Consider the following 21,832-nt stretch of genomic DNA (forward strand, 5'->3'; position numbering starts at 1 on the left):
CTGATGACAGAAAATCAACTTAATATTAAAAAAATAAGTCCTAGCACAATGAAACTGGGAAGGTAATAAGGTTGTTAAGAATTAGTGCGGTGGGGGTTAAATATCATATCAAAATCCTGTGTCACTCCCTCAAACATTTTCCACCAGTTTCAGCCAAAAGTTTAGGTAAGCGAGGGAAAGCCTTCCTCTTTCTTATCATGTTTTATTCTGCCAGTATAGTCAAAGAAACTGCCAAGCATGGGCTGACCAGTATTCTGCAATTATTCTCTTATTATTGATAATGCAAATGTTTTTACTGAGCACAAGCAAAACTTTTCAAACTACGGGCATTTGACTCAGCCGACATGAGCTCCTATAGTACAAGATATTTTTTGAATTGAATAAAGTCATCTGGCGAGCAATAATAAATTAACCTATAAAATGTGTTACTAAGCTGAAGAGATTATGACAAATGATTTATCACTGAAACGACTGCCATGATTAAGTGATTTTGGAAAATGAAAATTCAAGAGTAAGAGCAGTGGAGATGGGACTGCTGAGGAATGTATGTGGAGTACAGAGGGTGGGTAGGATACAAAATAATGTGATTCGTGACCCTGCCCTTGGGTGGGAAAGGAGGTCCGGATGATGATGATGATGATGACGATGTGAAAGGTGTGGAGTGAGGAAGTCGGTGGACACCAGAATCAAAGAAAGTGTCCTGAGATGGTATGGTCATGTGGAAAGAATGGATGACAATAGAGTGGTGAAAAAGGTATACCTGAGCAAATCTGAAGGAGGAACGAGGCGAGCTAGGCCAAGGAGAAGGTGGAGAGATATGGTGGATGAGTGTTTGAGGAAGAGAGGTTTGGAAGTCAGTGAGGCTAGGGAACTGACAAGAGATCGACCTGGCTGGATGAATGTTGTGAAGAGAAGTGCATGATCAGGGATTCTGGCACCCCTTGTGAGCATGGCAGTGTCCGGATTGACTCAATCGGATACATTTATGTCAAGCTGCAGAATGTGGTGAATGTTTTTGGCGTATCCGGTACAGCCAGGATTCCGGGGGCTTGAATGATGAGTGAATGGAAGCGTGACCTATTGGACTGGGCAAGTTTGTGTTGTCTGGACATTGCTACTCCTCACCCTGCCCTTGGGTGGGAAAGGAGATCCGGATGATGATGATGATTTATCACCGAGCCCCTACCTGGACTTCTCCCACTCCTCCCTCCTTATGTACACCCACACCCGCAAACACACATGCACTGGGTTGCATTCACCTTCACTGATCATGATAGCTTTGCTACAACTGCAGTGAGGCAGAGGGTGAACGGGATCAATCACTCTGATCAGCAATGAAGCACAGGTTGAATGGGATCGATCACTCTGATCGCTCTGCTGAAAATACAACAAAAATGGTGGATGCTACATTGAATACCTCTGGCACTGCTGATTGCAGATACTGCATTAATTTTGCTACTCGGTAAATTTTAAATATTGTATTAACTATGCTACTCAGTAAATTTTATCCCAGTTTCATAACACAGTACTGTAACTGGGTGAATCCTGAGTGGCTTAGACATTGCTAAAGCACTTTGGGCACAGCTGAAAAATATAGTGGAGCTGTAATTTCAGGCAGTACTGTTTAACGTAACAACTGTTTTTCCTGTTTTTCTCTACCGGTAATATACAAGTTTCCTTTTATGGTACTCATGTCTTCAATGAAACAAAATATGAACAAGAAAAGCCAGCCTATCAAGGGAGATTGAATTTCTATATGCAACAGACGTCTGTTATAATGACTTAGCAGTCTTGCTAGCCAACATCTCTCTAATAAGATTGCCTTACTAATTAGTGAGTGGATGGCAAGAAGAGTGATCATGATTGTCTGTCAGAAGGTTAGCCAACAGTACACCAGTGACATGTTAGCTTGCTGGAGTAGGGTGTATGCTAGATGCTAAACTGCTCACACATTAGCTGTGTATATGACCATGGCCTGCCCTGTTCTTCCTCACCTGACTGCCATCACTCCACCCCTCACTTGCCTCAGCTGTTTTGTAGATAATAGAATAAATACATAGGAATTGGAAACAATAATTTTGCCCAACAAAAAAGACCTTCATTTCCATCAGCTAGATTTTATCTTCTCTGCTAGTGCAAATGCATTTTAAGATGAATTTATACATTGTATAAATTCAGGCCACAAAGAGCTTTCTCCAAAGTGAGGTGCACTTATATAGTTTAAATTCATCTTAGAAAGCATATGCACTGGCAGTGAAGATAAAACCAAGTTGATAGAAACGAAGGTTTGTTTTGTTTGACAAAATCACTGTGCTAGCAATACCTACAGTACATGCAGTATTTTTTCTATTATCTGCAAAACAGCCAAGTGACAAGTGAGGGGTGGGATAACAGCAGTCGGATGAGAAAGAAATGGGTGGGCCGCAGCTGTACACACCGCTGATGTGTGAGCAAGGGAGCCGTGATAATTTTACTGTACAACATTTCTTTCCAAATCATCAGTTCACCAATAAATACTTAAAGCTATATACAGTAATTTCTTTAGTTAATTTTTCATCTCTATCTATCTATCTATAGCCCGACGCCCTAATCCCGCAAAGGGTGGCCGCAGACAAAACGCCTCCAAGTCGCTCTGTCGCCCACCATTTGACTACCCTCCCCCCAACTCACCCCCCCCTCCCTCATATACCTCTCAACTCCATCCCTCCACCTCATCCTTGGTCTACCTCTCCCTCTCCCTCCTCCCACCTCACCCACATACACCCTCTTAGTCAGTCTTTCATTCTCCATTCTCTCCACATGTCCAAACCACCTCAGTGTATTTCTCCTAATCTTCTCAACCACATCCACATCCACCCCACAGCGTTCCTTCACTTCTTCATTCGTCAACCTGTCCCTCCACGTCACTCCACATGCTCCTCTCAAGTAACTCATTTCCACTGCTCTCACTCTTGACTTGTTCCCCTCTTGTAAGGTCCATGCCTCGCTTCCATACGTCAGGGTAGGGATCACAATACTATCATGCAGTGACTTCTTAACTTCCATACTCACCTCCCTATTTCTCATCACTGCTCTCAGTGTACCAACAACCTTCCTTCCCTGCTGTACCCTTTCATGCACTTCATCCCCCAAAGTTCCATCCTTACTCATCACACTACCCAAGTACTTGAATGCACTCACATTCTCCATATCCTCACCATCCAACCTCACTGCACACTCTGTGACTTCATTCCTCTCAAACACCATAACTTTACTTTTGTTTACATTAACTTTCAGATTCCTCCTCCTACACACTGTCCCAAATTCATTCACCAAACCTTGCAACTCCCATTCATCTTCACTCAACAATACTGTATCATCAGCAAACAGCAACACCAGAAGCTTCCAAATCTCACCCTCATTCATTAAAGCCACCCCCACATCCACTGCCCTACCCTGCACCTCCTTTACAACCCCATCCATGTATATATTAAACAGCCATGGAGACATCACACAACCCTGTTTCAGTCCCACCTTGAGATCAAAGAACTCACTCAGCTCACCATCCATTCGCACCGTAGCCCTAGCTCCCTTGTACATACTCTTCACAGCACTCAACAATTTCCCTTCCACTCCATATATTCTTAATACCTTCCACATACCTTGCCTATCTATTCTGTCATAAGCTTTCTCCAAGTCCATGAAGGCAGCATACACTTTCCTTCCCTTCTCTAGATATTTCTCCACTAAACATCTTAGAACAAATATCTGATCTACACACCCTTTTCCCTTCCTAAATCCCCCTTGTTCTTCTCCAACTAGCTCCTCTGTCATATGCCTAACCCTATCAATGAGTATTCTACCATATATTTTACCAGTCACACTAAGTAGGCAAATACCTCTATGGTTACCACATACTTCTCTCTCTCCTTTTCCTTTGTATAAAGGAACAATCATACCTGATTTCCAGTCCTCTGGAACCCTTCCCTCTTCCCAAGCCAATCTACACAACTTCCATATCCACTCCACAACAATCTCACCCCCATACCTAAGCATTTCACCACACACTCCATCAATATCTGGGGCCTTTCCCAACTTAATATTCTTCATCGCTTCCACGACCTCCGCCCTACTGATCTCTTCCTCCCTCCTCTCATCTCTTCTTCTCCCAGCCATTTCCCAACCACTTATACTCGCACTGTTCTCACTCTCCACATTCAACAAATCCTCAAAGTGCTCCTTCCATCTCTTCAGTTTCTCTCTCTTCTCTTAATTTTTCATGCTTTTATGAATAAAATAATGAATAATATATAACAAAATGAGCTTACCTTGTGCACTTTGCACTATTGCAAGACACTGCAATCACATGTTTACATTTATGGTGTGTGTTTAAGGGGAGGTAATGTTTCAAATGGAAACTGTGATTGTGGCCCCAGATATGAGTGGTGAGTATTGTACAGTCAACAGCAGAAGTTCGTCCCTCTCAGTGTGCGTGATACGAGCCTGTTGACCTGGGAACATTGTATGAGATAGAGTTTACATTTATAGTTTAAATGGCTAATATTAAAGAAATACAGTATGTTCGGAGATAAGAACACATTCCCTAATGATCATATTAACCTGCCCCATCCCGACCGATTTTCCACCACTGACTCCCCCCAATCCCGACCAATTTTGGAAAAAAAAATTTTTGCTCAAACCTCCGCTTTTGGTGAGAAACATCGAAAATTCATAGAGAAATCGCTCATCTGAGGTTTAAAATACTGAATACAGGTAGCTGTACCCCTTACCTTACTGGGTTTTCTATCAGGCTGGCTCCAAAGAAAACGAGTTCAATGGGAGGGTGACTATTCCACACCACTAATAAACGGTATTTATTTATTTATTTGATACGAATTTATATGTAGTACGGGAGTATATTGGTTTTCACACAGTTAATATAGGCAATATCTGAATCGGTAGACAGGCGGCCTGAGTCCCAGTGGACCCAGATTCGAATCCTGACTGGGGCAGAGAACAGTTTAAGGGTTTGAATTTCATAAAAGCAGACTTGCATGATCTACCAGAAGACCCGCCAACATGTCGTAAAAGTACCCCCGCTAATACCAGTACACCAGTCCTGTATGAGACAGCCCTAGCATGTATTCAATATGGATGGTGGCTGTTAGCACCGAATTGGTGACATGTGGAGGTGTAGGAGGACTAATGGGCCTTGGGATAGGCAACTGCCCCCAAGAAATAGGCCCTGAAGCCTTTGCCCAGAGTCGGACACATTAAAAATATATATATATATATATATATATATATATATATAAATATATATATATATATATATATAAATAAATATATAGGCAGTGAAGGAGGAAGATATTCGCCGGCTCAGACGTACAGAAATGACAATGATTAGGTGGATGTGTAGTGCGTCCCTGCATCCAAGGTCTGGGGGGCTGGGTTCACAATGGAAGAGAGGTAGGATGGGACTGGAGTGTATTAGTGCTGTGATGAGGAGAGGTAGATTGAGATGGTTTGGACATGTGGAGAGGATGGGGGATGATAATTGGGTGAGGAAGGTGAGAAGTGTTAATATTGGGGATAGGGTTATGACGGGTAGACAGAGAAAGACATGGGACGAGGTCATTAAGTGTGACCTCAGGGTTAAGGGACTGAACAGGGAGGCTGCAATGGATCATGCAGCATGGAGAGCCACCGTTAGGTGACCAAGGCCGACGCATGCAAGCATGTTGGAGCATTTAAAACGAACAATATATATATAAGCATTGTTTCACTCACCAAACACATCATCATACCTGACCTTTTTTGGCGACATTACCTGATCACTAGTTCTGACTGTTTCTGCCTCTAATGCTACGTAAACTTTGTCCTCCACATAATCATCGATTGGGGAATCACTCTGGCCTTGAATTTCGTACCATGGCACGACATGTCTTTACTGGCCAGGTCACTGGTAACAAGTGAATTGCTGAGACAATGGCGTGTGGGGAGGGAGGTCATGTGTTGTAAGGCATTGTCCCTGCCTGGCATCTTGTAGAGGAAGGTGTCCCATGTTTACATACCAAAAACCACGCGCGATATTTGAAAAATGTGCAAATGACAGACCTTGCAATTGCGGCGCGTTTATATACGTCAACGGGAATCACAGTGACAAAACGTTCGGACGTATATATACATCAGTGGGACACAGCGGGTTAATTTACAGCAGGTGTAGTGTGATGAGTAAGGATGGAAGTACTTGAAAGGGTACAGCAGGGAAGGAAGGTTGTTGGTTCACTGAAAGCGGTGATGAGAAATAGGGAGGTGACTATGGAAGTTAGGAAGTCACTGCATGACAGTATTGTGATCCCTATCCTGACGTATGGAAGTGAGGCGTGGACCTTGCTAGAGGGGAACAAGTCAAGAGTGAGAGCAGTGGAAATGAGTTACCTGAGAGGAGCATGTGGAGTGACATGGAAGGACAGGTTGACGAATGAAGAAGTGAAAGAACGTTGTGGGGTGGACGTGGATGTGATTGAATGAATTAAGAGAAATACACTGAGGTGGTTTGGACATGTGGAGAGAATGGAGAATGAAAGATTGACTAAGAAGGTGTATGTAGGTGAGGTGGAGGGAGGGAGAGGGAGCAGGAGGAGACCGAGGATGAGGTGGAGGGATGGAGTTAAGAGGTATATACGGGAGGGGGGAGTAAGCTGAGGGGAGGGCAGTCAGATGGTGGGTGACAGCGACTTAGAGGCGTTTTGTCTGCAGCCACCCTTTGCGGGATTAGGGCCTTGAGCTATAAATAGATAGGTGTAATGTTATTTTGAAATGAATTACATTGGTGTATGAAGATTCTTCGTTACGGACACAGACGCACAAGATTATTACTGGACTGATGTTGCCAGCAAGTATTATGTGAAATATTATAGAACATTTGCAGTCCTCAGGGTGAGTTGCAAGAAAACATTAATTAAGACGTCAGTTACACACTAAACAAACACAGAAACTGACAGTGTGTGTTTCACAAGCATACCTTTTTGTTTTATAAGTTTAATCACTTCCCATCCTGACCTCTCTCCCCACCCGTCTTTCCTCTTCCCAGTCACGCTTTGCCATCATCCACGTTTTATCGCTAATGTTGAAAATCGTTTGTCTGTAGGTAGAGTGTGTAAAGTAATCAATATAAAAGTGTTAAATGAGCTTCTTATTCTCCTCCATCGCTATGAAGTGTTGTCCATGACTTGAATGTAAATGTTAGTAACATGAAAAATCGTCACTGTGGTGGTTAGGAGATGTTACTCATTACCATTTATATAGCACTTACATAACTATCATTCTTACAGCACTCCAAATATACTCTCTCTCCAACCCTGTGCCATCTCCATCCCTTCCCCTTCCACTGCCTCCATCACTCCTCCCCCCTCCCTTCGCCCCCTCTACCATTACCCCTTGTTTCTAGCCTGCAACACTCCGAACCCCTCCCCACGGTTTTATTGTATTGATCCTGCCTGACTTCCCTCCCTTGTCATTTCAAATGTCTGTTTTCTCTCCCTTCTTCATTTTTGTCTAGGGAACCAAACAATATAAAGACGTTTGGGTTTTGTTTCTGGACTGTATTCTTTAACAGCGTAATATTATTATAATGACCGTGACAGTGACGGTCAAGAGGCATTAACTGTTCAAAGAATGGCAATCTGTGCTTCAATTTAGTCATCGTTTTATTACTCCTCCTCCTCCCTAGCCATTAATCTCTTGCTTACACTTATTTTTTAAAATCCCAACATACATGTCCTTTTCCTGAAGGAAAGTAAAAAAGGAAAAATAATCATCGTGTGTGTTGTGTTGCACAAGAGTATGATCAAGTATCCAGGAAATATTTTCTGAATAAGCATTGTCAGTATTCTTGGTGATAATTTGTAGATCTTCACTTATGGTTAAATATAACAAAACAGATGATAGTCACAAAAGCTATATCCTCCTGTCATACATTTGGCAACCATAATCATGGTAGTATATGATGAAGGGGGCTTATAACCCTCTGGATGAGTAGACTGTTCCCTTATCGGAATATGCTTGAGGTTAGCCCGGACAGAATGCAGGTGTAAGTAGAATATCCGATTGTCGCGGTGAACGGGTTAATTATGGTAAAGGTTCACTTCCTGTCCATCTGAGTCACAGTCACTCCTATATTAATAATATCAGCGGCTGCAGAACTGATGTTCAGGGCGTTGACGGACAGCCATGCCGTTACCTTTTGTTCTGACCATGTTATGCAGCTATAGGGATGGAATGATATGAATACTCTTGCTGGCTGCATTCTCTGACCTTGTAAGATCATGTGTTGGAGTTCTGATCAAAGTATTTTGATGGCATATTGTTTTAAATTACAAATTACGTACACGTATCTCATAGGTCTAACGCTAGTGGGGAACACAATGTGGGAGGGGGAGGGGGGGATTATGGAAGCAGGAATATCATGAATAAGGGAAGTGGTTAAAAATATTACAAGCTGGAATACAGGTTAATATGTTATAAGGTGTAGGGAGGAGCAAGGGATACAGAAAGGGGGAAGGAGGTGAGGAGGAAGGAGTCCACAAGGGGAGGATGGTACTGAACACTGATAGTTACGATGAACATATAATTATATGAGTAATCTAGTTACTAGTGTGTAATACAGTTGGCAATATAATGTGAACGAGTATTCTGTTTATAATGTCACTGCAATTACAACTTAAATTCCTGCAAATAATAGTAACTGTATTAAAGTCAGGAATAATCGATCTAAGTAAAATGAGGCAGGGTCAATTAAATGAAACCATGGGGAGAGATTGAGGGTGCTGAGGGAGAGAAACAAGAGGTACTGGTAAAGGAAGGGAAGGGAGGGGGGAGAAGTGATGGAGACAGTGGAAGGGGAAGGGATGGAGAAGGCGAGGGGGTGGAGAGGGAGTATATTTGGAGTGCTGTAAGAGTGATAGTTATATAAGTGTTATATAAATGGTGATGAGTAATGTCTCCTAATCACCACAGTGACAATTTGTACATGTTACTAACATTCATATTCGTCATGAATAACACTTCACAGCGACGGAGGAGAATAAGAAGCTCACTGAACACTTTTATATTGATTACTTTCCACACTCTACCTACAGACATATGATTTTCAACATTAGCAATAAAACGTGGATGATGGCAGAGCGTGACTGGGAAGAGGAAAGATGGGTGCGGAGAGAGGTCGGGATGGGAAGTGATTTAACTTGTAAAACAAAATGGTATGCTTGTGAAACACACACTGTCAGTTTCTGTGTTTGTTTAGTGTGTAACCGATGTCTTAATTAATGTTTTCTTTCAACCTCGCCTTGAGGACTGCAAATGTTCTATAATATTTCACATAATACTTGCTGGCGACATCAGTCCAGTAATAATCTTGTGCATCTGTGTCCGTAACGAAGAATCTTCATACACCAATGTCATACATTTCACAATAATGTTACACCTACTGTAAATTAATACGATCATTAGAGAATGTGTTCTTATCTCCAAACATATTTCTTTAAAATTAGCCATTTAAACCATACCTATCAACTCTATCTCATACGGCGTTCCCAGATCAACAGGCTCGTATCACGCACACTGAGGACGAACTTCTGCTGTTGACTGTACATACTGCAGTGATAAAGCCTATGTATATATGACAGTTATGTACTGTAACAGATATCCGTGAGAAACCAGTAACCAGGAAGGTAAATCCCCCAAGCTTCCCAGTTAACTGGGATTGTACTGTATATACTGTATCCTACTTTAATCTTTTTTTTTGCTCCATCAAGAACATATGAGTCCAGGGCTAGACTAGTCAGTCCTGACAGTGAAGACAATAGTAACCAGTCTCGTTCGTCTGAGTGGCATTATTATATGTAGCAATAAACCCCAATTATCCCTCACATTTAAACCCATACAGGTCCCATCAGGCTGGAGCACTTTGACCCATTGCTCCACTAGGCATCATCAGGTTATATGTTGCTAACCAATATAGTAAATGGTTTCCTGGGTTTGAAGAAACCATTTCCATTCCCATTCAACGTAGATGCACTTAAAGAATGTACTGTAATTAAATTGAGGTTAAGCATAATTAAATGGGAACTTCCCGTAAAGACTTACCATATGATAAAGTGCATAAGAAAACGGTGCCTCTTGGAAGCTTCCATCAATATGCCAGCCAGTGCGTCCAACATCTGAAAAATTACCACTCATTAGAATGTATCAGGATACCTGTAACAGATTTTCCATGTTTGGTAAAGTCAACAACTTATCATTTCTAAAAAAGAAGCTTCTGGAGGCACTTTCACTGCAAGGAGGAGCACTTGCTAAATTTTCAGAAATCATTAATCTGTTCTGTGCTGTGTCCATATATTTACTGAGAAACCTATAGTGGCCCAAAAAGCCAGGTCCATATACATAAATATATATATACAGTATATATATATATATATATATATATATATATATAGCTATCTACTGCCAGACGCCATAATCCCACAAGGGGTGGCCATTTGACTTTGAGTTAGTTGTTTTACGAGGAGGGGCACTAACCCTCCACCAACCCACTTGTTGACACGTAGGAAGCACGTATGGTTTGGTTATATGGTTACCACCCAGCGTTGTAAATGGTTTCCTGGCTTAAAGGAAACCATTTGGCTTGTCACTCAATGTAATGCCACCTGTAAAGGAAAGAAAAGCAATAAGAAGTGACAGGAAAGATGGGAGAAATAGGAAGAGAGGAGGGCAGGCACAGAAAAAGAATGATAAAGGCTAAGGAAGAAGTAGGCAGCACTACATCAAGTGAGTGGATGATGGTCGCCACCACCTATATATATATATATATATATATATATATATACAGTAGAACCTCTTTGGTCCGGACCCCTTTAATCCGGATTTCTGTTAATTCAGACAAAATTTAAAAATAATAAGCTCCAAAAATATGTTGAAAGTAATTCTAAAGTCATTTTCAGTATCGGCGCGGAAAGCGATCGTCATTCGTTTAGTCTCGGATCACGCTAGGTCGCAAGATGGGCGTCTGTTTAAACACACGCTAGCATTCGTTCCATCAACTAGTTCACCAACCATTTATATTTTTACACTGTATTTCAAAAGTTAATCCTCCTTACCATGCCCCTTAATGCAAGTGTAGCTTCTGTAATGAAAAAAAGGGCTAAAAGGAGGAGTTTGCTTACACAAAAATGGGTCAGAATATTCCGCTGTGTTTAGTGATTACTGTAGGTTATTTTTTGTACTTCATGTGCTTTACTTGTACATCAAACATTAGCTTCTTGCCCATATGGGCGTTATCAATATGCCAAAGATGACAATGTATTTTTTGCCTACATAAGTTTTATTTTTATTCCAAATATTACAGTTAATTAATTATTTTTTTTGCCTACACAGGCCTTAGTACTTACTACAATTTAAAATGTAGGCTAGTTTCTTGTCATGGCCTTACCTGTAAATTATGTAATACAAAACTATCGTACATGATTAGTTTGGTTATTTTAGTATCCTTTCATCTTTTGCAGTTACGTAGGGTTGACATATGCCACATATGTTAATAATTAACAAACATACCATATGTAGTTAGTTTTTGGTATGAACTGGAGATTACCCTGATGGTCCGGACAATCTGCTAATTCGGACAATCCTTCCCCCCATATAGTCCGAATGAGAGAGGTTCTACTGTATATATATATATATATACATATATATATATATATATATATATATATATATATATATATACAGTAATCACTCCAATATCTGATGTAATAGAGCCATAGGTAGGTCCGGATATTGGTTCTATCCGGATATTGGGCCCCAGCTTATGGACTTGTACTTATGGACCCTAACTCAGAGAAACACCTATACAACTCCCTCTGGACATGCATAGCACCTATTTAAGACCCAAATCACACCAATAAGGCACATAAATGACTGAAATAAATGCAAAAGAAGCATAAAATGAGGGTTTAGAAGTAGGTTCATACAATAATAAACATTCTGGTGACTGGCTCCTGGACTGGTACTTATGGACCCTAACCTAGCCTAACTCAGAAAAACACCTTCCTACTGCACATGCATAGCTCCTAACACCCTATTCACACCAATAAAGGGCATTAAAGAGTGAAATGAGGTAAGTATAGTATGGAAAAAGGTACAGTATGAAACATTCTTATGTCCGGATAGTGGGGATGTTCGGATATTGGGCGTCCGGATATTAGAGATATTTCTATATATATATATATATATATATATATATATATATATATATATATATATATATATATACAGTATATCTATACATTATATATATATATATATATATATATATATATATATATACATATATATATATATATATATATATATATATATATATATATATATATACTATATATATATATATATATATATATATATATATATATATATATATATATATATATATATATATATATATATATATATATATAGTATATATATATATATATATATATATATATATATATATATATATATATATATACATACACACATATGGAGCCTCTGTGGTACAGTGGTACAGTGTGCGTTTCGTACACGGGTGAGCCAGGGTTCGAACCCCGCCAGGGTAATAAACTTTGGGAGTGTTCACCTGGCCACGTACTGCATTGGCGGACACAAGGGGTGCTGTGGTTGAACCAGTGTCGCTTACTATAAAGTATGTTTGCACCCAGTCGGCTTGCGCGGGCCGATTACATTTGGTTCACAGACTACACACACATCCAAAGCCACTCCAACACTACAATTACACTTACAAGCACTTCTCACCCTACATACAATCTCTACCAGACAGCCTAAGCCACTTGGTAGAGATACATTGGCTGTATCGTCCCGACTTCGGTCCAGATAGGCCGGTCCTGCAGTGGATACTCAAACGGCTGATGATGATGATATATATATATATATATATATATATCTTTCTATCTATTGCCAGACACCTCAATCCCGTTTGGGGTGGCCACAAACAAATCGCCTCCAAGTCGCCCTGTCCCCCGCCATTTCACTGCCCTGCTCCCAACTCACACCCCCCTCTCTCATATACCTCTCCACCCCATCCCTCCATCTCATCCTCGGTCTCCCCCTCCCTCTTCCACCCTCCACCTCACTCACATACACTCTCTTCGTCAGTCTTTCACCCTCCATCCTCTCCACATGGCCAAACCACCTCAGTGTGTTCCTCACAACGCTTCCTATCACATCCACATCCACACCACAACGTTCCTTTATATCCTCATTCGTCAGCCTGTCTCTCCACGTGACTCCACAGGCTCCTCTTAAATAACTCATTTCCACTGCTCTCACTCTTGACTTGTGTCCTTCCAACAATGTCCAAGCTTCACTTCCGTACGTTAGAGTTGGTATCACAATACTGTCATGTAGTAACTTTTTTACTTCCATGCTCACTTCCCTGTTTCTTATCACTGCATTCAAGGAACCAGCAACCTTTCTTCCCTGCTGTACCCTTTCATGCACTTCACCCTCCAAACCTCCATCCTTACTCATCACACTACCCAAATACTTAAACGTACTCACATTTTCCAATTCCTCACCATCCAACCTCGCTGTACATTCACTGACTTCACCTCTCTCAAAGACCATCACTTTACTCTTCCCTACATTCACCTTTAGGTTCCGTTTCTTACACACTCTCTCAAACTCATCCACCAAGCCTTGCAGCTCCCCTTCGTCTTCACTCAACAACACAGTATCATCTGCAAACAACAGTACAGGGAGTTTCCAAACACTATCCTCTCTCACCAGGGCCACTCCAACATCCACTACCCTACCTTGTACCTCTTTTATTACCCCATCCATGTACAGATTGAACAACCATGGAGACATGACACATCCCTGTTTCAAACCAACTTTCAAAGAGAAAAATTCACTTAGTTCACCATCCACACGCACTGCAGCCTTCGCACCATCGTACATACTCTTCACAGCATTCAACAACTTCCCATCTACTCCATATATTCTTAACACTTTCCACAATCCTTGTCTATCCACCCTGTCATATGCTTTCTCCAAATCCATGAAAGCCGCATACAACTTCTTTCCCTTCTCTAGAAACTTTTCCACTAAAGATCTAAGAATGAATATCTGATCTACACAACCTCTTCCCTTCCTAAAGCCTCCCTGTTCTTCTCCAACTAATTTCTCTGTTCTTTCTCTTACTCTGTCTATAAGTATCCTACCATACACTTTTCCTATTATACTAAGAAGACAAATGCCCCTATGATTACCACACACTTCTTTTTCCCCTTTTCCTTTGTACAAGGGAATAATTATACCTGACTTCCAATCCTCCGGGACTCTACCTTCCTCCCAGGCCAATCTGCACATCTTCCACATCCATTCTAGTACTATCTCTCCCCCATGCTTCAACATTTCACCACACACTCCATCAATTCCTGGGGCTTTCCCCGATTTAACTTTCTTCATTGCTTCCACAACTTCTATCCTACTAATTTCTTCCTGTCTTCTCACCTCCCTCCTTCTCCCAGCCATTCCCCAGCCACTTATACTCGCATTACTTCCATCCTCTACGTTCAACAATTCCTTAAAGTGTTCTCTCCATCTGCTCACTTTTTCTCCCTTCTCCACTAGTAATCTACCATTTTTATCTTTCACTCCCCTGCTAACTTCACTTCCACCCTGTCTTACTCTTTTCACTTCTCTCCAGAACATTTTCTTACAGTCCCTCCACTTTAAACTCAAATTCCTTCCAAATTCCTCATCCACTCTCTTCTTACTCTCTCTTACTAATATCTTCACCTCTCTCTTCCTTTCCACATATAACTCTCTCTTCCGCCTCTCAACTTCTTCCATGCCCCTATTTCTCATCCATTCATTGTATGCTTTCTTCTTTTGTGCCACAGCCTGTTTCACCTCTTCTGTCCACCACGCTGTTCCTTGCACCCCCCTCCGTCTTCTCTTCCTTCCACACACCACATCACATGCTGCACATATTTCTTCTGTAAATATCTTACACACTTTTTCCACGTCACCCATCTGCTCCAGTTCATATTTGCCCAATCGTTCCTCCACTTCTCTCTTATACTCTGCCTTTTTCTCATCCTCTTGTAACCTTTCCACTCTCCTTGCAACTACTCCTTCCTCTCGTCTTTCCCTTCTTCTATTCCTCCACCTTACTTGCATCCTAATTCTGGCCACCACCAAGTAGTGGTCAGAAAGTCCACTCCCCCAACCTCTATACACTCTTGCATCCTTTACACATCTTCGCATCCTTTCATCCACACACACATAATCAATCATTGCCTTCCTTTCATTTAGTTCACCACCCACCCTTCTCATCACTCGCCATGTATACCTGTGGATCATTTTATGCCTGAAGAGGGTATTGCCTATCACCAACCCCCTCCCAGCACAAATGTCCACTAACGCACTCCCATTCTCATCTATCTCAGCAGGCACACCCCACTCACCAACTATTCCATCCACCTTCACATTACCAACTTTACCATTCATATCACCAATCAAAAACACTCTCTCATTCCTTCCAAACTTTTCCATGCACACTTCCACATTTGTCCAGAACTCTTCTCTCACTCTTCTAGCACGATCTTGCGTTGGCGCATACACACACACAATCGCCCACATTTGTATTCCAACTTTCAACTTTACCCACACAATCCTTGACCCAACTGATCCATACTGTCTTATGCTCTTCTTCCATCTTTTACTCACAACTATACACACTCCTTCCTTTGCCCTCTCATTCTCATCTACTCCTGCACATATACCCCATCCATACTCCCATTCTCTCACACTTTCTCCTCTCCATTTTGTTTCAGTTATTCCGCATACATCCACTTTCGCATCCTCAAGCACCTGGACAATCTCTCTCTCTTTCACCTCATCATTCGCTCCTCTTACATTCCATGTACACATTACCAAGTCCTTTGTCCAGTCCTGGGTCGTCAACGTTTGGTCAGTCCTTGTCCGAGGCTTCTTGTTTGTTTTTTTTAGTTAGTTATTTTCCGGGGAGGGGCACTAACCCTCCGCCAACCCTTTTAGTCGCCTTTTACGACAAGCAGGGATACTGGGGGAGTATTCTTGAAACCCCCCTACCCCCAGGGGGTATATATATATATATATATATATATATATATATATATATACATAATATATATATATATATATATATATATATATATATATATATATATATATATAGACATATATATATATATATATATATATATATATATATATATATATATATTATATATACATAGTGTTAAGAAGCAAGATCTGCCAGTTAGGTGCTCAAGAAGTTTCTCGGCATTTCGTGTACAGTACAGTAGTTCCCATATCGGCACAAGTCAGAGTTGCCAGTTTGCCTGCTGTTTGTGAGCTTAGTTGTTTCGTAAGTTATGCATTAATTTCTGTGCTCATTTTCTTTAAGAGAGGTGAAGTCAGTGAATGTACAGTGAGGCTGGATGGTGAGGAACTGGAAAATGTGAGTACGTTTAAGTACTTTGGTAGTGTGATGAGTAAGGATGGAGGTTTGGAGGGTGAAGTGCTTGAAAGGGTACAGCAGGGAAGAAAGGTTGCTGGTTCTTTGAAAGAAGGGATAAGAAACAGGGAAGTGAGCATGGAAGTGAAAAAGTTACTACATGACAGTATTGTGATACCAACTCTAACGTATGGAAGTGAAGCTTGGACGCTGTTGGAAGGACACAAGTCAAGAGTGAGAGCAGTGGAAATTAGTTATTTAAGAGGAGCCTGTGGAGTCACATGGAGAGACAGGCTGACGAATGAGGATATAAAGGAGAGTTGTGGTGTGGATGTGGATGTGATAGGAAGCGTTAGGAGGAACACACTGAGGTGGTTTGGCCATGTGGAGAGGATGGAGGGTGAAAGACTGACGAAGAGAGTGTATGTGAGTGAGGTGGAGGGGGGAAGAGGGAGGGGGAGGCCGAGGATGAGATGGAAGGATGGGGTGGAGAGGTATTTGAGAGAGGGGGGTGTGAGTTGAGGGCAGGGCAGTGAAATGGCGGGGGACAGGGCGACTTGGAGGCGATTCATTTGTGGCCACCCCAAACGGGATTGAGGCGTCTGGCAATAGATAGATAGATAGATTTTCTTTATAATGTTTTATTTAACTGATTGCTTGTTAAATTACATAATTTAAGTTCCTATGGTAAATGATTTAGATTGTTATGTAATGTAGGACAGCTATGGCTTGTTTTGGTTGTCTCTAAGTTGGCAACCGTTGTTCTTGTAGAATGTAGACGTCTCTCGAATAATGCAAGCTTATATAAGATGGGGTAGAGATTATTACAAGTTTTAGTTGCTTTTGGTTCAGTCTGAGTGAAGTGCAGTGCAGTGTCAGTGCCAGTGTCAGTGAAGATTGTATATTTTTGGTACTTGTGAAAACAGTGACGGGTTATTTAAGTTTGTATATCATTGGAACTTCAGAAAACAGTGAAGTGTCAAGCATTAAGTGTAATAACTGTGAAGTGTTGTTAAGCATTAAGTGTAATAGTTAGTAAAGTGTGTATAGCTCCAGTGCTTGTGAGAACAGTGAAGTTGGAAAACATTAAGTGGAATTATTTAGAAAATAAAGACAGTGAACTTTAAGGGGTCAGTGTTTACTTCTGATTCAGCTGATCTTGTGTACTGTGCACCTAAAGGCTGACCATAGGAAGAACAACTCACTGGGCAACGTCCTTCCTGTACTGAACTACAGCTGTTGGAGCCTGTGACAGTGTGGGGACTGGGACTAAACAATATATATACACAGTAATCCCTCCACTATCCGATGTAATAGAGCCAAAGGCATGTCCGGAAAGTGGTCCCATCTGGAAAGTGGGCCTCTGACTGCTGGACTGGTACTTAAGGACCCTAACCCAGCCTAACTTCGAAAGCCACCTAAATAACTCCCTACCAGACATGCATAGCACTTATTTAAACCTATTTAAGACCCTATTCACACCAATAATGGAAATCTATCTATCTATCTATTGCCAGACGCCTCAATCCTCTTTGGGGTGGCCACAAACAAATCGCCTCTACGTCATCCTGTCCCCCACCATTTCACTGCCCTGCTCCCAACTCACATCCCCCTCTCTCATATACCTCTCCACCCCATCCCTCCATCTCATCCTCGGCCTCCCCCTCCCTCTTCCCCCCTCCACCTCACTCACATACACTCTCTTTGTCAGTCTTTCACCCTCCATCCTCTCCACGTGGCCAAACCACCTCAGTGTGTTCCTCATAACGCTTCCTGTCACATCCACATCCACACCACAACGCTCCTTTATATCCTCATTCGTCAGCCTGTCTCTCCATGTGACTCCACAGGCTCCTCTTAAATAACTCAATTCCACTGCTCTCACTCTTGACTTGTGTCCTTCCAACAATGTTCAAGCTTCACTTCCATACTTTAGAGCTGGCATCACAATACTGTCATGTAGTAACTTTTTCACTTTCATGCTGACTTCCCTGTTTCTTATCACTGCTTTCAAGGAACCAGCAATGGAAATAAAGCATGAAAAAAATGAAAAGGAACCAGAGAATGAGGAATTAGAAGTGAGAATGGAAAATACTTAGGCCTAGCAGTGTACAGGGTACTGTACTTACAGCACGTCTGTGGCCGCCTCCTCTAACTCTCTAAGGCTCTGGCAGTTGTGAAAATGCTCTTGAAGCATGTACAGTAATCCAGTGTTGTGCTACACTTAATTCTTTGCACTGTGAGTTATAATTGTTTAACACTGCACATTCTTCTTAATTGAACCACGCCAGTTTCAACCGCCACTTTGCATTCCACACTCACTCCACACTTAATCCTTTGCACTCTAAATTCTAATTTCTTAACACTGCGCAACACTGTAAATTCCCATGTGGTCTAGTGGCGAGGTATTGCGGTTTATTCACTGTTTATTCATAAAAAAACGAGTATGTGCGGCATCGATTACGATGGACATCTACCCTGAACGAAGGTTAGGTGGTAACTGGGGACAGGGTTGCCAGATTTGAACTTGGCCACATTACCAAACTCCTCAATTTTCATTACCAAATTTAACTTTTCATTACCAAATTCTTAAAGCTTGCATTTATTCTTCACTAATTATATATACAAGTGGAAATACAGGTAATCACTCTCCTTATAATTAGCAGCATGTTGATTGTTTTCACGCTATGTAGGCTAGCAGATTAATCAGAGAGAACAAACAATTCGCCATCTCCATCCTGTGTCTCCTCATACATGTGAAAAATCCGTTTGGTAATGCATTATACTGATTCATTACCAAATGAATGTTTCATTACCAAATTGGTCCACATTTGGTAATGAAAAATACCAAATGGCAACCCTGACAGGGGAGGGGGGAGGATGGAAGGGGTGAAGGGGCCATGGTGTAAACAGCCGTTCGGGGACCTGGAGCGGTGGTGTCTTCGTCGTGGGTCTACCCCCCAGAGGCTGTCGAAGAGAAGAGGAGGACAGCATTGGGGCCAAACAACCGCAAACCCCCCCGGCCCCTCATGGGGCTCGAGTACCTGGGAGTGGCTTCGGTTGCCCGGGCAAGTACCACATCTCCCAACACAACACACACAAGAACACCATTTTTTCTACAACGAGAAATGACTCCCCGGCTGTCATTTCTCGACAATTTCTTCTAGCCAGGGACATTGAGAGCAATCCAGGACCCACCAACAAATACATATGTCCAACATGCTCAAAACCTATCACGTTGAGCCGACAGACAAAGGGTTCATTTCAGTGCAATTCCTGCAAGAACTGGACCCATTACACCTGCACAACACTTGCATCCAGGAAACATTACACAAACACCTGGACCTGCTCCTTATGCTCCTTCCCCCCACCCATCAACCCCCCTTCCAATCCTACTCCTACTTCCTTCACACCTCCACAACCAAACCCACCGACCCTTCCCACACCATCCAGTCCCCCAACTCCTCCCATTCCAACCCATCCTAATCCACTTCAACCCTTACCTCCATCACAACCTCCTCCTACCCCTTCCCCTCCACCCACACCACCTCCCCCCCGTGCTGCAGCAGCCAACACACATCGCACACACAACATAAACATCCTTCAGTTAAACATAGATGGCATAAACACCAAAATACATGAACTCACACAATTCATCAAACAACAGAACATACACATTGCGATCTTACAAGAAACAAAACTACACAGAGCACAGAAAACACCAACATTTCATAACTTCACCACCATACGACAAGACCGGGCCGATGGCGGTGGCGGTGGACTCATCACTCTGGTACACAAATCCATCAACTTTGCAGATACCAGTGCACACACATAAGTCACTTCTCCCCCCACGTGACACCACAACAGAAATACAATCAATTAAAATATGCACTGGCAACAAATCACACATAACAATTGCTAACACATACATTCCCCCTAATCGTCCCCCACAGTCCCACACAATTACTTTCTACAGATACACCACATCACTAACATACCCAACATCATCCTGGGTGGTGATTTCAACGCCAAGTCGTCGGCCTGGCATGTCAACAACCCTGACACAGACAGAGGGCTGGTACTATAATCCCAGACAGATCACCTTTTCATACTAAACAGTCTAGACCAACATACCCATATCCCACACCAAGCCCTCTTCCTCCCATCATCTCCAGACATCACCTTTTGCTCCCCAAACCTCGCCCCCACTACATCGTGAAGAGTGGTCAGAGCCCTTGGTTCTGATCACCTCCCAATCATCATCACTGCCAAGGCCGGAGTCACCCCCGCTGGCTGCAGGCACGCATGCACTAGTTACGGGAGAGCCAGCTGGGAGGCCTTTGTGACTGAGGCAGAGCAGCGTCTCGAAGCACTAAACAGTGCGCCCATCACAGACATCAGCACCACTGTGCACACTTTCAATACAATTATGCAGGACGCAGACAAGGGACGCATCCCTGGAGGCAACAGAGAGGGACACGACCCCAACTTCACACCAGAAATTCAAGGCCTCATCAGACAGCGGGACACACTGCGACACTCCCCAACACCCCATACACAAGACACCGTACAACAAATACAAGAACTCAACACTCAAACAATAAAATATCAGAACAGCAAACACTAAACTGGAAAAAGTACCTCCAAACACTTGATCACAAAGCAAACATCAGCAAACTCTACAAAACACTAAACAGCATCACACTTCCCAACAGCAACACCACGCAATCACACGCTGCCATCACAACAACAGACACCATACCCTCAAACAAACAACAAGCAAACACTCTCATCAATCACTTTTCACAAGTCAGCCATCTAAACCCCCATCCCGAAGACCGACGTATCATCAGACGTAAGAGACACTTCCCCACAGACCCAGACTACGCACCTTTCACTTACAACCAGACGAAGCACATCATTAACAACCTCAAGCACTCATCTGCCTGTGGACCAGACAACATAAGCAACATTCACCTTAAACACGTAGGACCACAAGGCATACAAGCACTCACCAACATATCAAACTACAGCTACTCACACAACATAATACCCAACATCTGGAAGCATGGCAATATCATCATTATCCCTAAACCCAACAAAGACCCCACGTTACCCTCCTCACATCGCCCCATCACACTCCTCTGCACCCCCTCTAAAGTTACTGAATGACTGATACTACTAGTCACACCTCACATTCCCCTAGCCCAGTCACAACATGGCTTTAGGCCACTACACTCCACAAACACCCTTCTTACAGACCTTACACAGAGAGTTTTTGATGGC

At 42.3% G+C, this 21,832-nt stretch overlaps 1 protein-coding gene across 4 annotated transcripts in view; it reads right to left on the minus strand.

Moving 5' to 3' along the window:
• Positions 1-21,832, minus strand: part of LOC145401209 (alpha-ketoglutarate-dependent taurine dioxygenase-like) — a 276,565-nt gene that overhangs the window by 103,590 nt on the left and 151,143 nt on the right. For all 4 annotated transcript variants that reach the window (XM_080273515.1, XM_080273516.1, XM_080273517.1 and 1 more), the window contains one exon: positions 10,129-10,202. In XM_080273515.1, the coding sequence (XP_080129641.1) occupies positions 10,129-10,202 (74 nt within the window). The remainder of the gene's footprint in view (positions 1-10,128; positions 10,203-21,832) is intronic.

Source organism: Coenobita brevimanus, chromosome 55, assembly GCF_032717465.1.
Source record: "Coenobita brevimanus isolate Jiangsu-jjx chromosome 55, ASM3271746v2, whole genome shotgun sequence".
Taxonomy (NCBI): domain Eukaryota; kingdom Metazoa; phylum Arthropoda; class Malacostraca; order Decapoda; family Coenobitidae; genus Coenobita; species Coenobita brevimanus.